Source organism: Dermacentor andersoni, chromosome 1, assembly GCF_023375885.2.
Source record: "Dermacentor andersoni chromosome 1, qqDerAnde1_hic_scaffold, whole genome shotgun sequence".
NCBI lineage: Eukaryota > Metazoa > Arthropoda > Arachnida > Ixodida > Ixodidae > Dermacentor > Dermacentor andersoni.
Window position 1 is genome coordinate 142,087,268 of NC_092814.1, and position 18,052 is coordinate 142,105,319.

Genomic DNA, 18,052 nt, shown 5'->3' on the forward strand with positions numbered 1-18,052 from the left:
TCACAAAGCTATGTATCTTCTCGTGGTTTCTCTTACCCCTGCCTTACTTAGCTTGCCACATGGCTTTGTGGATTCTTTCAGCATGTTGCACAAATCTTAATACATGTATGTGCTTACACAGTAATTTGTCTACCTCAGGAAAAGGGAATAAATGGGAATAATTCAGTGCTTTTTCTAGCTTGAGAATGTGGACAGTCTTCTGTAGCTGCTGTGTATATGTCACCAAAGAAGTTATGAAAAATGTTAGAAAAAAGCTGACCTCTGTTAAAAATTTATCTAGGGGAAAGGGTGATAAAGAATGCAACAAAATTTAAGAATAGTGTCGTGACTACAGCTATGGATAGGGCACATAGGGGGTTATCTCGCATTAAGCTGTGCATCAATCCTCGAGGATAGAAATGGGTATTGTAATATTATCAGAGGTGATGGCGGAAGCTGCCTGGCCCTCACGTGCACCTGCTGCACCATGTCTTGCAGAAATGTACCCTTATCCATGCTTCAAGGGCACTAGCCTGCCAGCACTCCCCTTTCTGTTCAATGGCAGCATGCAGGGATTGCACTGTAGGAAGCGCATGTTATAGAAAACTTGAGTGCTCCATTTAATCTTTACTCGAGGTCATCACCATCTCCACGATAATGAGGAACAAAGTGTTGGAACAAGTCGGTCTTAGAAAGGCTCAGGTCTATGCCCAAGCAGGCAGGACATATAGTCATAGCTGTGTAAAAGATGAGTTGAGGGGAAGTGCTGTGGCTTGACAGGACGGTAATTTTTAACCACATGTAGCTCTTTTATTAAAGTGTCTTGTCAAAATGATTCTCTGAAGGTATGACAAAAATTGTTTCAGGGACCCTTAATGTGAACCCTTTAAAGTGAAATTTCTTAAAAGCTAGACATTTTGGGAACCTCTCTTCAGTTGCTCTCAGTGCCTTTCTGATAATACGAACCTATTGCCAAAATTACTCCACAAATGGAGTCCAGTAATTTTTAAATTTCTATCTTAGTTTCCATTTGTTTATTAGCCAGAATGAAGCTGTATCACTTTAGGTATATGAAGTGGTGCAGTTGCACCAGAAGTTAAATTTCAATTGGCAGTGGAAACTTTTGTGGCTTGTGGTCACTTGCTATGGTGGCTCAGCGACTATGCAGTTCCGCTGCTGAGGCGTGACGTGGGTTTGATTCCTAGCTACAGTGGCCAGATTCCAATGGAGATACAATGCAAAAACTGCATGCTTAGGTTTAGGTGAATGTTCAAGAACAACACTGTAGGCAAAACCTGTAGCCATCTACTATAGCGGCTTTCTTTGCACAAAAGTTGCTCTGGGAAATTTATCCCAATCAGCCAGTTGGTCAGTTTTGTGATTCAAAGTATGGCTGGTCACCTTGAACTGTGCTTATTAATAGTGTAACATTCATGGCTTTATTGCAGTTTCACTATCATGTTCATTCCCTTCCTTGTACAAAGAACTATGTTTATTAGTTCTATCTGGCCGTGCATTTTTATTTCATCTTGTGTTAGTTGCCCTCCCCTTCACCCACTTAGAAGTTATTCTTAAAATGTTCTTTCTCCACACAGGCAATGTCTATGTAAGAAGAGGTCCACGATTTCAGCATCAGAGGCAGCAGCATGGTCATGCATCAGCAGAGGCACATGCAGATGTAAGTTTTTTAAGGTACCATCTTGATGTGAGGGTTCATCACCTGCTCTTCTTTTTTATTTCCTCTTTCTGTTTTGACAGTGGTTGTTGACATTGCTCTAATTCAACTTCCCAGACTGATAGCATGAGTATTTCAATTGTTTTGTTTCGTTGCAGAAACACAACTTTCCACTTGAGGCGATGTACTTTTTAATCCCGGAAAACTATGTCATATCCCTCAAAACTAGTTGATTGGTTGATGTTTCTCATCAGACAATTTCCTGTATCATATAAAGGTTTTTTTTGGAAACAAATAATCATGGGATCACCCATTTCATTCAGTACTGTCTGCGCCTGTTACAACATACTTTTGGATATAACAGATGACTCTTCTCACTTAGCTTGGTCTGTGTGCACAGTAGAACTTCGTTAATACAACCCTCATTAATTTGGAAGATCAGATAATGTGAACTCGTCCCCTGGTCCCGGCAGGCGTGTACATTATTTCAATCAAACTCATTAATTTGGATGTATTTGGCCATACATCAGTGAATTTGGACAACTCTCGGAGCTCAGCGAGCGCAAAGCGCCGCAAATGTGTAATGCAAAAGAGCAAAGACAGCACTAGCGGCCCACCAAAACGAAGCGGCAGAGTTCGCGTCGCCATAGTTATCAGCGGAAATCGTGCGTGGATGACAGGAACGCCAAAATGCTTTGTCCATACTTGTGCCTTTAAAGCCTTTTCTTGCATTTATTGCCGCGCATAACGCCCTCGTCGGCTGCGTGCCTTCATGACTGCATAGTCGTCATCCATGATCACATCGATAGCGACCACAGTTTAGTCTGCAGCAGTTGCAGCAAGCAGTAGTTTAATGTTGGTTTGGTGCGTGTGTCAGCCACATGCCTTCAAAACTGCATAGTCACCATCCATGATCGTGTTGATAGCGACCGTGGTTTTCTCGGCAGTTGTTGCAGCAAACGGCAGTTTCGCTTTGACTCAGTGCATGCATCGGCTGTGTGCCTTCAGGACTGCAAGGTTGCCGTCCATGATTGCGTCGATAGCGGCTGCAGTTTCGTCCACATTGATTTGGGTAAACAGTAGTTTAGTTTTGATGAGTGCATAGTAGTGAAAAACGTGTCTCAGATAAAGACAAGCACCGTGGCTGCGCTGCGAGCACTAATCAGTCACGAGATGACGAGAATTGCAGCTTCCATTTTTGCTTTTTCGCAAAATATAAATGCGACTTACTGCTTCATCCAGTAAATAAAAGCGTGTTGATGTATTGAGAATTTGTTTGTTTTCCTGATACCTTCGATAATTCGACATTCGATTAATTCGAAATTTTTTTTTTGGTCTCATGACATATGAATTATCGAAGTTTTGCTGTACAATCACTGCACCGAATTCCACTTTTAATGGACCCATCTGTAACAGACTATCGGGTGCATCTGACAAATTTTTGGGTACATTTTGTCTAGATGGTATAAGTACAGTGTATTTTGCTGAGGTGATGCTTGCATGCGGCAGTGCACTAGATGATACTATTTCCAGCTGCAACTATTTCCAGCTGCTAATGGAATGTGCGAAAATGCACTTTTTGTGAAGGAAGAAACATGCTAGCAGCAAGCTTCCCATAATAGCCTGTCGTGCAATGCTCAACAAAGAGTTCTCGGCTCGACTCACCGCCGCCCACTGCAGTTAACTCAATGACGGGCAAGCTCCAAGGGCGCCACTAGGCCTAACCAGCGTATCTTCAAAACCGTAGCATAGGGCGCTTGGAAGAAAAACCACTGACGATTGCGAAATGCATTGTTTTGATAACACTTTATTGCTCATCGCACCTATTTGCACAGAAAAGAAGATTGGCTGCTATTTGCGGCGTCTTGAGAGCAAAGCACATGATGTGGTCGAGCCATCTCGCATGCAGTGCAGTGGCGGCCAGACGCGAGCACCCCGTTGAACTTGCCTTGTACCTCACCGCTCGCTCGTACTGCAGGTTTGACAGAAGTCGTCACTTGTCGCAAAAGATAAAAATCAAGACATTTAATTCACTGACCACTGTTTTGTATGAAAAACAGTAGTTAGTGTTTGTATCACTGGGGAGCCGGCCAGCCGGCTTCCTGCTGTTGTGCTGGCTGTTAATCTTGCCATTGTGCAAGGGTATTTTATTTTATGCTCTAGTGTGGGGAAACTAACATTTTTAACTAACATTTGTATACACTGTTCAGGGACTGCATTTAGTTGCAGTCTGGCAAGCATTTATGAGGGAAGTTCTTGAATTCTGTTTGCTGCTATGGTAAAGACTTTTATTCATTAGTAAAATATCAAATAAAGCATTCTTCATTTCACAGCTTACTTTCTGTATGTAGGCCAGTACAATAGAAGAAATAGAAGTGAACAGGGGCTGATGCACATATATACTCCTGCTGTGTCATTTTCAGCAAGCTTCATTTGCAGGGGATACCAGCTAACACAGAGGGTCATGTATCTCCTCTGAGAACTACCATAAATTGTCCTGGTTTTTGATAAGGAATACAAGTGCCATGTTCTGAAACCTGTCAATGACAACATTGATGAAGACATTTGGCTGAAACCACTACTCAAACACCAAAAGAACAGCTGCAAATCAATCTAGAACTTCTGTAGAAGGTTATATTTTAAGAAATAAGACAGTTTTTAATCCTTACTAAGCAACATGAGGTCCAATTGAAAGGTTCCACAACATCCCACAAGAATCTTTCTGAAAAAAGTCAATTTCGCTTGAAAGGCAAAACATTGATTGCGATAGCTAATTATTAGACAGCTGTATGAATTAAGGTTAGTAGTTTTATTGGCTGTGTAAATTGCAGTAAACATTCGCTTACTAAATTCACAAGCATGGTCTCATGCCTGCACAGGCAAACATGAACAGATCTTGCTCGATGACTCTGGACACTTGCTGTCAGAATGCTGGCATGAAGAAGAGCAGCAGCAATAATGAGCGAATGCTTTGGGCTGCCTCTGTCTTGTAATGGGTCTCCAAAACTATGCGACCTCCAATGCTGGGCGTGCTAGAACACGGCACACATGGAGCCACAAACCATCTCGGCACGTGTAACCTTTATGCCTACTGCAGATTACCTCCAAAATATGGCACACGGCCATGCTCAGCCACGCCACGTGCAGCAACAGCCATGATTAAATTGGTGACATGCTTCCCACTCTCTCTTTCCCCTCCCTCTCTTAGCGCTCGCTCCCCCCTCCCCCAGTGTCCAGCCGCTCACGCACGGCACTGGGTGAGCGGGAAGACGGCATGCATCAAGCCACAATCCTCCTTGGCTCACCCTTTCGCACTTTCCCTCACACCTACAACATGCGGGACCCCGGGGTGTAATAGGATCTTATTGCATGTGGACAGTATAACATCATAGTGAAGACGACAGCAGCATCGGAAATTCACCTAGAGTGTCCCTATAATTGCTATTGCCATCAAAGTTTCTAGGATTGAGTGAGCCAGTTTTCAGAATGTGTGTTGTGAAACCCCTACCTAATTGGACCAAGATGGTGTGATAAAGACTTGGAGAGTTGCCAAGCTCAACGGAGGTGATTTCTGGACATGCTTCCTAAAGTGTATGTGCATAGCAAGTGCATACTGACATTGTGCAGCAACATTAATTGGTCTGTGTCAGATGAAAAAGCTGGCCTCAATTATAAATTTTTCTATGAAAGTGAACAGACTTTGGAGCCCTCCTCATAGCTTACTATGGGTAAGCCTGTAATTTTTATTGTGAAAGGGTGGAAATAATAACATTGGAATTCGTGTGGTTATTTCTTTACAGAGCAGTTACAGTGTGCTACTGCAGATGATGCCCATCATAGTGTTGGTGGGAATGTCTCTCATGTCCAGCTTCCTTGTCCAGGACCCCCCTTACAGCCTCGTCAGAACAGCGTTAGTCTTGTCTTTCATTTTTCTTTTGTTTCTCTCGCTGAATTTTGCCGTACAACTGTGCTGTCCCCTGCACGAGTGTAAAAACTTCACTTGATTGATGTAGTCGCACTGTGTAATCCACTTGTGACAATACCACATATGCTGTACTGCCTATAAGGATTACAGTGCATAACCAACTGTGTGCAAATCACTGAGCGCTTAATGCCAAAAAATAATGCATATATCTGCCGCAGCAAAGAGCAAGCTCTAGTTATTCTATTTTCAGATTAATGAGGTTTGAATTAGCAATCTTATACTATAGTTATTGCATGCATGTTAAAAAACCTGAAGTGTTCGAAATTGATTCATTGCTCCACTACAACCCTAATAAGCTGTAGCTTTTTAGAAGACTGTTATGATTTGATTTGGTGAGCAGGCTTAAAGGTGTCTGTCACAGATGCCACTGTGAACAACAATGGAAAATGGAGGCTGACACAGCACAGAAACATATATTCGCAGAAAAAATTAACATACTATGAGAAAACAGCACTTCGGCAGGCAAATCTCTCTATAAAGAATTTATTATAGCAAAGTGCGCTCATGGTGATCCATTGTTCCACGAAGCTGGCAGGGCTGTGTTGCTTGGATTGTTGAAGGTGAGACGGCAAGCAGGCTCTAGTAGACTACCGCATCTGCTGAGTTACTGGAGCGGAAGACAAGTCACCTCGAAGTCCCCTCTGGGTGTGGATGCATGGTGGGGTGTCTGTGACAACTGTTGGCCGCCTGAAAGTTTATGCCCGACCAACACTGAGGAGGGAACGGAAGAAACTGGTACATAAGAAGCCGATCAATGAGTTAGCGGTAAGAGGGAAAATAGAGGAATTCCAGATCAAGCTACAGAACAGGTATTCGGCTTTGACTCAGGAAGAGGACCTTAGTGTTGAAGCAATGAACGACAATCTTGTGGGCATCATTAAGGAGTGTGCAATAGAAGTCGGCGGTAACTCTGTTAGACAGGACACCAGTAAGCTATCGCAGGAGACGAAAGATCTGATCAAGAAACGCCAATGTACCGTATTTACCCGCGTATAACCCGCCCCTGCGTATAACCCGCACCCCTAACTTTGAACTCGGCGGAAAAAAAAAAAAAAAAACTCGCGTATAACCCGCACGTTTACCTGAAAAAAAAAATGAGCGCTAGAAAGATGCAACTGAAAGATGCAACTCACACTCAGTGATCATTTCGTTTTCAGAACATTTATTCAAACGACCGCCACCACGTCACTGGTTATCCGATTCTTAATCGTCGCCGCTCTCACTACTGCCATCCGAGGCTTCATCGCCACTCTCAAAGACGTAGTCGTCCTCGGAACCATCCAAACTATTACTGATCGCACATTTTTTAAAGCTTTTGCGCACCAAATCGGCCGGTATCGCTTTCCACGCATCCACGATCCACTGGCACAGCAATGGAATATCAGGCCTTCGCACGCGTCCCGTCGGTGTGAGGGTGTAAATGCCGTCGGCCATCCACTGGGCATACAGCCGCTTCACGTGTGCCTTGAACGGCTTGTTCAGGCACACGTCGAGTGGCTGTAGCATGGACGTCATGCCGCCAGGTATTATGACGAGGTCGGTGCTGGTCTCGGCAAGGCGAGCCTTCACCGCATCAGTGCAGTGGCCTCTGAAGGAATCTAGTACGAGCATCGACCGGCGTGCCAGCAAGGCACCTGGTCTTCGCTCCCAGATTACTCGAAGCCAGTCACCGACTAGGCCACTGTTCATCCACGAATTTTCTTCCGCACGCACAACGATTCCTGGGGGCAGTGGAATGCTAGGTAGCGTCTTGCGTTTGAAAATGACATACGGGCGCAGTTTCGTGCCGTCAGCCAAAGCGCATAGCATGACTGTGCAGCGCAGCTTGGCATTTCCGCCGGTCAGCACGCTGACTGATTTGGAGCCCTTTTTTTCCATGGTCGTGTCCATCGGCATCTCAAAGTACACAGGTGTTTGGTCAGCATTTCCCACCTGAGACAGCAAATAGCTGTGCTCCTTCCGAAGTGCGATCACATATCGTTGAAAGTTCAACAACTTTTCCTCGTAGGCTTCAGGAAGCCGCTGGCACATGGTTGTTCGCCGCCGCATAGAAAATCCATGCCTTCGCATGAAGCGCTGAAGCCATCCACGGCTTGCACGAAACTCACGTGGAATGTTCAATTCCCGGGCCAACTTCAGGGCTTCCATTTGCGCCATCTCAGTCGAAACAGCGTGGCCACGACTTCTCTGCTCCTCAATGAACTTCGCAAGCTGCGTCTCGAGGTGGGGGTACACGCCAGTCTTCGGACCCCGAAACGCTCGCCTGTCCCGGTTCGTTGCTTCGAGACTCTCTTTTTTCTTCCTCCAGTCGCGAATGCACGACTCGTCGACGTCATGCTGTCTTGCAGCAGCTCTGTTGCCGATTTCTTCGGCAGCGGCTATAATCTTTAGCTTCTCTTTCGCTGTGAAACACTGCCGTCGAGTCGCACTCATGATGCCAAAACAAAGCAGGCAAACAGTGCAAACTGGGGTAAGTACACTAAACAGCGCCTAACGCGAGGCTCAACAATGCTGGCCTTTCGTTGGCCCTTCATCGGCTTGACAAGCGTCGATGACGATGGGGATGGCGGACTACACGGGGAGGCCGCCGCACATTGCGGTGAAGCCGACCCCCCCCCCCCCCCCCCCTCCCAAGGAAAAAATTCGCAGATAACCCGCACCCCCACTTTTTAAACGCGTTTTTTCACATTTTGGTGCGGGTTATACGCGAATAAATACGGTATGAAAGCCTCTAACCCTACAGCTAGAATAGAACTGGCAGAACTTTCGAAGTTAATCAGCAAGCGGAAGACAGCTGACATAAGGAAGTATAATATGGATAGAATTGAACAAGCTCTCAGGAACGGAGGAAGCCTAAAAGCAGAGAAGACGAAACTAGGAATTGGCAAGAATCAGATGTATGCGTTAAGAGACAAAGCCGGCAATATCATTACTAATATGGATGAGATAGTTTGTGGCTGAGGAGTTCTATAGATATTTATACAGTACGAGTGGAACCCACGATGATAATGGAAGAGAGAATAGTCTAGAGGAATTCGAAATCCCACAAGTAACGCCGGAAGAAGTAAGGAAAGCCTTGGGAGCTATGCAAAGGGGGAAGGCAGCTGGGGAGGATCAGGTAACAGCAGATTTGTTGAAGGACGGCGGGCAGATTGTTCTAGAAAAACTGGCCACCCTGTATACACAATGCCTCATGACCTCGAGCATACCGGAATCTTGGAAGAACGCTAACATAATCCTAATCCATAAGAAAGGGGATGCCAAAGACTTGAAAAATTATAGACCGATCAGCTTACTGTCCGTTGCCTACAAAGTATTTACTAAGGTAATTGCAAATAGAATCAGGAACACCTTAGACTTCCGTCAACCAAAGGACCAGGCAGGATTCCGTAAAGGCTACTCAACAATAGATCATATTCACACTATCAATCAGGTGATAGAGAAATGTGCGGAATATAACCAACCCTTATATATAGCTTTCATTGATTACGAAAAAGCGTTTGATTCAATCGAAACCTCAGCAGTCATGGAGGCATTACGGAATCAGGGTGTAGACGAGCCGTATGTAAAAATACTGAAAGGTATCTATAGCGGCTCCACAGCCACCGTAGTCCTCCATAAAGAAAGCAACAAAATCCCAATAAGGAAAGGCGTCGGGCAGGGAGATACGATCTCTCCAATGCTATTCACACCGTGTTTACAACAGGTATTCAGAGACCTTGATTGGGAAGAATTGGGGATGAGAGTTAATGGAGAATACCTTAGTAACTTGCGATAGGCTGATGATATTGCCTTGCTTAGTAACTCAGGGGACCAACTGCAATGCATGCTCACTGACCTGGAGAGGCAGAGCAGAAGGGTGGGACTAAAAATTAATCTGCAAAAAACTAAAGTAATGTTTAACAGTCTCGGAAGGGAACAGCAGTTTACGATAGGTAGCGAGGCACTGAAAGTGGTAAGGGAATACATCTACTTAGGACAGGTAGTGACTGCTGATCCGGATCATGAGAGTGAAATAATCAGAAGAATAAGAATGGGCTGGGGTGCGTTTGGCAGGCATTCTGAGATCATGAACAGCAGGTTGCCATTATCCCTCAAGAGAAAAGTTTATAACAGCTGTGTCTTACCAGTACTCACGTACGGGGCAGAAACCTGGAGGCTTACGAAAAGGGTTCTACTTAAATTGAGGACGACGCAACGAGCTATGGAAAGAAGAATGATAGGTGTAACATTAAGGGATAAGAAAAGAGCAGATTGGGTGAGGGAACAAACGCGTGTTAATGACATCTTAGTTGAAATCAAGAAAAAGAATAGGGCATGGGCAGGACATGTAATGAGGAGGGAAGATAACCGATGGTCATTAAGGGTTACGGACTGGATTCCGAGGGAAGGGAAGCGTAGCAGGGGGCGACAGAAAGTTAGGTGGGCAGATGAGATTAGGAAGTTTGGAGGGTCAACATGGCCACAATTAGTACATGACCGGGGCAGTTGGAGATGTATGGGAGAGGCCTTTGCCCTGCAGTGGGCGTAACCAGGCTGATGATGATGATGATGATGAACACTGCTTCTCTGTTCCTCTTCTCGACTCTGTCAGCCCTTGCCGACATGGCCTCTTCTAATTTTCTTCACTGCTGTACATGTTCCACTTGCCATCTTGTGTTTCAGTGCGCAAGTGCTTGCACTGAGCATGCAGATGATGTGCTCCCATGAATAAATTGGTGGAATGCAGTTACCACATTTTTGTGTGTATAACTCTCAACAGAATTGCAAAAAAATTGACAGTAAATTAGGGGTGCGGGTTATTTGTGAAGTTCACTTTGAAACGTGGCTTCACGGCAGCGTGTGCAGTGCTCCCATGAGCTCACACCTGAAGGCCAGGTTCTTTGCCATTCTGTTTTATTATCTCTATCTCCTAGGGAGCCCCACCCTTGCGTGATGAAGCTCGCCTCTCTCCTCCATTGTCGCCCATTCTCCTCTTCACAGATCGCCATATTGCGTTTAGTAGTTAGTGAATAGTGCATGGACGGTGCCGGTGAACTAGAACGTGGATCACGATGAGCTGCATTCAACGGCCATCCTAGCGCAGCAGAAACTGATTTTAAAGCTTTCACATGACTGAGCAAATTGCGACTTTCATGTTTTGTATCACGTGTCAAACGTATGTCACCTGTGCCCGCGGTGCTCCCTCGGTCTGCATGAAGTGTTTCGTGATACAGCTCGGTCGCGCTTGCTCCCTTCGCTGTTGCCCATGCGAGGGCTGCTCCGTCTGCGCTGTCATCCTTTGTTGTGCGAATTATAGTGTACACTATAGTGCGAATGTTAGTTGCGAAGTGATCCAATTCATGTTGTGTGAATGGTTCGTCTGCGGTCACGTCAGTTGTGGGAACCCAGCTTCATCGGCATTGCTGAAGAATGGGGAGGGGGTGGGAGGTGGCAGAGCTGCTAGCCGAAGATACAATGTGGACAAGTCGTGTATTTGTGAACGGAGCCATTTTGCAAGGATTTTAGGATTGTTGTACGCACTTGCTTCTCTGGGTCATTTGTGCAGATTTTTCTTTTTTTCTTTTTGGGCTGTTGTAATTGGATTTGTGGTGTATACGCAGCGGCAGGTTATACGTGGAAAAATACGGTAATTTTCTGGTGATTACTTGGCTTACGGTTTGTCCAGCACATCACAGAGGTATTAAACCATGTAAATGAGTCCTTGACATTCTTTTGAATTCCTGTTGCACCAGGAGATATTGCCAAGAAGGCCTGCTTGTCATTATCAAAGTGGCTTCAAATTTATTGGGAACAACCATACTCGTTACCTCCATGTCTCCACAAAGACTTCAAAGACGGTTCACACTCTTGCTCCTATGAAGTAAATGGTTACTTAGCACCCATTGAGACGTAATACACTGAGCAAGATGGAGTTATTGGCATTGACTTAACAGTACTCCAACTTGCTACATGAATATACTTGTTAAAGCATTGTATAACACTCAAGATGTGTTAAGGACATCAGCTGAATCTGGTTTATTTGGTTCCTTTGATGCTACATGCAGAAATATAGGAACAATATCAAGTGCAACTACAGTAGATTCTTGATGATACGAATCTCAGGACAACACAAAAATTCGCATCACCCGAAATTCGTATCACTGAAAAACGTTTAAAAAGATCAAGAAAATAGGGGGCACGCAGATAAAATGGGCGACTCGCTAAAATTTTTCTATGTTAAATATTATTTTTGCTGATCCTGAGGCCTTCCTTTATAACAAATATTTGGAAACATAGCAGAATTTGAGAAAATTGAATTTTTTTAGTGTGTTGTCTTCGAAATTGGGAAGAAAATCTGGATTCAGGAGGTGCTATCGCACCACTGATCGGGTGCTGCCACGCAGTGCTGCAATCACCATAAACATGAGAGGTTGGGGATTCAGATAGCTGCAGGGCTGTATTTCTCCATGCAGAAATAAAGCCCAACAAAAGCAAACACGAAAAGGCAAGAACTAGCATCGCAATTCATTACTGCAGTCAAGTGACGCGCAGGGAGCGTTCCTATTAGCTGACGCGAATTAGAATGTAGGACACACTAGAACTCTGTAGTGTCTCATGCTACTGGCACGCCGGGGATCCCGCTAGCAGCATGCTGGGTATCGTGCTACTGTTCTATTGCTTTTATCATCCACTGCGACGCGAAAAGTGCTTCGCAACATTAGAAATCTTGAACATTGTAAGCTACTGTACTGGGGTCGGGACTTTTGAAAAATTTGTGTCAGGCGAGATCATATCACTGAGATTCTGCTGTATAATTGTCAAGGTTCTATTAGTCCTTCTGAAAGTTCTATGACATTGTGTTTGTGTTTTCTTTGAAAACTGTTTGAGGTTTGGCTAAAACAGTGCTTTGAATGTTAAGTTTACAGAATTGTGGTTAGTCTTTTTCTGTCCTACATTTTGGCTTTGCGTATAGTGGCACACACCCTTCTGGATTGCACAAGCCAGTTTTCTTTTTTTCTTTTACATGTGTGCAGGAAACACCAGTACGAGCGAAAAACTATGAATTTGCAACTGTCTTACTACGTGAAAGAGAACTTCATGGCAGAGCACAAGAGCAACATCTACCGAATAGAGATGGACGTGGAAGCTGACCACATAGCGAATCTACGGAGCTCCTGTTTCCGGGAGAAGAACTACAGTCAGTTTTCTGCCTTTGTCTTTGAAGGGGCACTAAGGAAAATGCTATGTTAAGTTGGATTGGTAGATTGCACTTCTTGAACAAGAAATGCGGGACCTTTACCAATACTTCCTACTATTGAACCATGTTCTATAGAGCAGCGATATATATGGAATAATAGCTTATATCAAATGCTTGTGAATTTCTTGCATTCAAAATTTCGTGCACCGAGTCACAAGGCACTTCAACTTCTCTAGTGCCAGAACAGTTTCACATTTAATGCATGCTCAGCTACCTATTCTACTGCTGTGTGTGCTGTCCTCGGCACTCTTTTTGACTAACATATTTTCTTAGGGGTGCCATTCTAAAAACTTTGCGCATACCTCCTATGCTATTGCTTTCATAAGCGCACATGGCTTCATGGCTCATCTTGTCACATGCCTCAAATGTATCAAGGTGCAATATGCTCTCTGATACCTCCGCGTAGTTTGAGGAAGCCACGGCACATTGACGAGCTGAATTATATAGTCTCAGAAGTATTGTAAAAGCTCACCATGTAATGTACAGTCGATACCGTTAGGAGAAGCACACTTGCAGGGCCATGGCGCAGCGTTCAATACAGTCGAACCCACTTATAACAATATAACTTATAACAATAGGGCGGTGGCATCACTTCGGTGGCCCCAAAAAGGGCCTTTTGAAAATTGCGAGAAGGCTGCTACGGCAGCTTGTCAGCTTCAGAAATCCAGAAGAAATGATGAGGTGAGATCGCCACAAGCATCTCGCCACATAACTCTCACTGGCTTGCACGAGTAAAGCCTATGTCCTTCAGCCTTGCATGTTTTACACGAAGTTTGCCGACATTCTTATCCAAAGCATCCAGGTGCTCCATGTAGTGCTGTGGAAGGTTCCTCACGAAAACAAATCCCCGGAGAAACCGAATCATGTGCCGGGCCTCCTGTGAGAACAACGTTGAGGCAGCCTGCCCTTCCACGTCATTGCTACCATCATCACCGTCGCTATCCGATGCAAGGACGTTCACGACGAACACCTCATCGGTTAGAAGCACTTAGTTTTCAAATCTATAGCCGTGCACTTTCTTTTCACTGGCAACGTCGTGCACTGCCTATGATCAGCGGGCGCATAAGCCATCTTCCATTTCGACTGTGAGTCAAACCAACTGTTGGTCAAACGAGGCTGAGAAACCGCATGGCCAGGAACGATTTCGACACAAGCAACAAATACGAACGCGAGCAATTAAGGTGTTAGCAGAACTGCACTGAATGAGAAGAAAGCGAGCAACATGCGAGCAATCTGCGAGCGGCGCAGTTGGCACAGCCCATTCGTGTTCGGAGGGGTGGAACGGTGATGGCAGAGAGGCACACAGAGATGGCTGGAAAATGAGCGCGCGGCGGCTATTGGAGCAGTGGCCCATCGTGCAGCGGCTGAAATTTATCTTTCTTTTTTTCTTTTCAAGGATTTCGCATTTCACTTTCTTCGGGACGGACACCCAGAAGCTAGACTTCGTCGTTATAACAGATAATGCTGTATCGGGGCATTGTAGTAAGCGGGTTATCTCACCTTGGAAAACATACAAAAGTTGACTGTGCAGCAGCTTCTCATTGTTATGACCGATATATTGTTAAAACCGGTATCGTTACAAGTGGGTTCGACTGTATCTCGAATGTGGCAGTGAACAGGAGTTCGATATACAAAAGAACAGACTGGTGGGCTGTTGGTACTGCATAACTTGCAGTAAGCACAAAAGAGCACGCAAGATGACAGAGGAGACTAAAGACACAGCACCGTGTCTTTGTCTCCTTTGTCATCCTGCATGCTTTTTTTGTGCCTCACCTCGAGTTAGATGTGCGCTTAGTGCAGTGCTATATTTTTGCGTGGTATTTCTGAAGGGGTGTTATAACTGTTCGATATGTCCAGGATTGATTGCACAATATAGCGAGGTTTTGTACTTGTGGACCTGCTTATTTCTGTGCATCAATGTGCCCTGGCTGCCTCAAGCTGCATAGAGTTATCAGAGAGCATGTTGCAGCTTGATACACCCAAGGCAAGTGCACTTCTGCTAATGGGATGCCATCACTTCTCGTATCATCAGAAATATTCATGCCAATGAAGCGGCACGGTTTTGGCAGATGCTGTCAAACAAGGCATTAAATCTGAAGGGCAGTACATGCCATGGAGGAAAAATTAGCAAGGTGCGTGTCTGAAGATATGAATGGCTCGTGCAGCAAGGGTCTTATTTGTGCTCCATGATGGCGAATTTGCTTTAGTGAGCTTCACTGCAACACAGTTTTGTAAGGCGGTAAATCATACTGATAGAAATAACTAAACCCTCTGCAGTGAAGCAAACTACATGCAGCTGTTCATTATTGTAAAAGGAATCACCATGCTGCTTTAAGAAGCTAAAAAACCTCCCGGTTAAGTATGTCCGCCACAAGAAAGCCTGGATGGCACTCAGTTTTTTCACCAAGTGGCTCCAGGCATGGGATGCCAAACTGGAGATGTTGGGGCCGCCAGTTTGTCTTTGTGAGCGGCCAAAACGAATCTGACCCCAACCCCCACTATGACAGGTTTTGCATTATAGTTTCTATTTCATTTAACAAATCCGCACACCACATCTGCACTTCGCGGAAAGACCATCGCGGCACCAGCACACTAGACTCGAATCGCGGGCCCGTAGTCCATGTTGAACATGCTTCATTTGTGCTCACAGGGTTGCACATGAGTGGGAATGGATGCTGATGTTCTGTAGGCTGGAATCCATTTTCAAATCTGAAAGTGTCTGTTTGGTCAACTCGTTGCAAACATATGCCGATCGGTCATTTAAATGGCACATTGTAATCTACACGTAGCCAGTTACATTCACGTGTGTTTCTCAGTACAAGTGTGCTGAAGGTGGCACGGTGAATAATCATACGGGCTGTTCTGCTTCTGCGCTGTGTCCATTTCTACCGTATCCTGAGTAAAAACACGCAACAAGCACTTCAGCGTTAACGAGGTGTCCCACAGTTTCGTGGCCAGCCGACATGGGCTTTTAAGGTTACTGTTTTTATCAGTGACCATTCCACAGCGTGAGCGACTTGTAACATTTTGTATGGGGGGGGGGGGGAGGTGAAGCTTTGTTTTTGGTGCAGCCTTGGAGAAAGAAATAGGTAAACTCTCGCTTTTCACCATCTCAGGAGATTGTCCGAAATATGCGGAGTTTTCAGATAAACTTCAGATAGGCATATTTTATATTTTCAAATTATCGATATATCGAGCAATTTTGCAACCTTCGCAGTACAATGCGAAGGTTGTGGGATCGTTCCCCGCTTGCAGGAAGTTGTTTTTTCATCCACTTTCATTTCCATTAATTTATCATTTCTTTATTTCATTTATTAAGCGCAAGTAATTTCCCCTATGTTGTCCTTGGTGTCAGTGTTTGTTGGCTTCTTATGATTCTGGAAGAGTACACTAAATCATTCTGGGAGAGCCCACAACACACACAGAGGATGTCTGCTTAAAACGCTCAGTCTTCACTAGATCGCTCGCTTGGGAAACGGTCATCATTGGCCAATAGGCCAAACTGTTTGCAGTATCCAGCCCACAATGTCATACCATCCCGCCGTACTCCTTTTTTGACATTGCACCTCCGCTCTCGCATATGATGCAATAACAAGGTAATCGGGGCACAGCAGTCGACACCATTCTCACGGTCAGATGTTGGCTCTATTGCAACAATCAGCTGAGCCAAGCCCCGATGGTTGTTACCCCTTTCACAGAATGCAACAGTTGCGGACACCTTGAACGGACATTGATGTCGTTTCTTGACCTGTCAGCAGTCCCGTGACCCTTGCGTTTTGTCTTTGTATAATATGCCAAATGTAACAGTCTTCCGTCACAGTATAAGCACCAATACTGGCAGGCCTTCAGAACTATTTCGTAAGTGCTTTGTTGTAGCTTCGACGGGGCGGAGGACCTACAGCATGAGGCCTAAACGGCAGGGGCGCGCAGCGCCGCTGGAAAGGAGCCGGACTACTCAAGTCAGGAATGATTTTATTTCCCCTAGGGGAAACGCAGCAAGCAACTCACAGCATTTGGCGCTTAGTGGCGCCCTGACGTAAACGTCCCAAAACCGAAACCAGAAGCCAACACAGGATACCACATCACCTCTCCCTTGAGAGGAAAATGCGCTACTCGCTCTCCTCGCAACAAAAGCAAGTCATGAGTTACAAAAGAATACATGTTAGCACTGTAACACGCGTGTTTGGTGATGACATCTTTATACAATAGAAAATGACATCTTTGACTTCCCCATTTTAAGAAAAACACACAACATGAAAACTGACAATGAACACGATTGCACTACAGTCCTGAAGAGTTTCAGTACCCGTCTTGGGAAGACGATGAGATGCAGACTTGCTCACACAGATCACACATGAAAAAGAGTTCACAGAGTACAAAAGTAGACAGTGCAAACATCTGTGTGCCCCCTGGGACAGCACTGATGGGTGGCTCATTTGCACTGAGCCTGACTCGAGACAGCTCTGTGGCTGTCGTGGATTGGAGATTGTGCTTACAAAGCACTTTACACTCCCAGGAAGTTGGGATAGTCCCCCTGGGGGGTAAGGATGCTAACGACCTAAGTAATGTTCAAAACTTTTTGGCATGAAAGACAACTTTGTATGGCGGCTATTACCGTAGTGAAAATGTGCATACTACATACTTATGCTGCAAGAAATGTAACGTACAAGAAATGTATGGTATGCCTTCTACAAGGATGCTAAGAAATCAAAAGTGTTCCTACCACTAGGACCCATCGATAAATCTGCAGTATAGCAGTAAGTACAGCATGTGCATTGCACCCTTTATGCTGCCATAAATCCCCCCATTTGAAGGATACTACTTGCGTACTATTTATCTAACAGAGATGTAAGGAAAACTTTTGGCATAAAGAGCCGAATTCGCATGGGAGGCTTGAAACCTCTGTAGGCAATAAACCAAGGCAGAAAACTACTTGGAAACATAATCCTTAAACCGTACTGGAGGTTGTCTATGACGTGTAGATCTGCGGAGGACTGGTTCAGGTTGTAGAAGAGGAACAGCGGAAGTGTTACTCATACTGGGACTGGAAGGTGCGTCAATGTCCTGAGTGTTTTCAGGAGCAGTGTCTTGGGGTGGGAGTGTCGTACGGACGTTCAGGAGACTTTTCTGCACGGGGTGAACCTGATGACGGTGGTGAAACAGCCGGTTGCAA

At 45.1% G+C, this 18,052-nt stretch overlaps 1 protein-coding gene across 2 annotated transcripts in view; it reads left to right on the forward strand.

Moving 5' to 3' along the window:
• Positions 1–18,052, forward strand: part of LOC126544616 (dnaJ homolog subfamily B member 14) — a 93,468-nt gene that overhangs the window by 64,333 nt on the left and 11,083 nt on the right. For both annotated transcript variants that reach the window (XM_050192053.3, XM_055062104.2), the window contains exons 5-7: positions 1,575–1,657; positions 5,455–5,564; positions 12,656–12,819. In XM_050192053.3, coding sequence (XP_050048010.1) covers positions 1,575–1,657; positions 5,455–5,564; positions 12,656–12,819 — 357 coding nt within the window. The remainder of the gene's footprint in view (positions 1–1,574; positions 1,658–5,454; positions 5,565–12,655; positions 12,820–18,052) is intronic.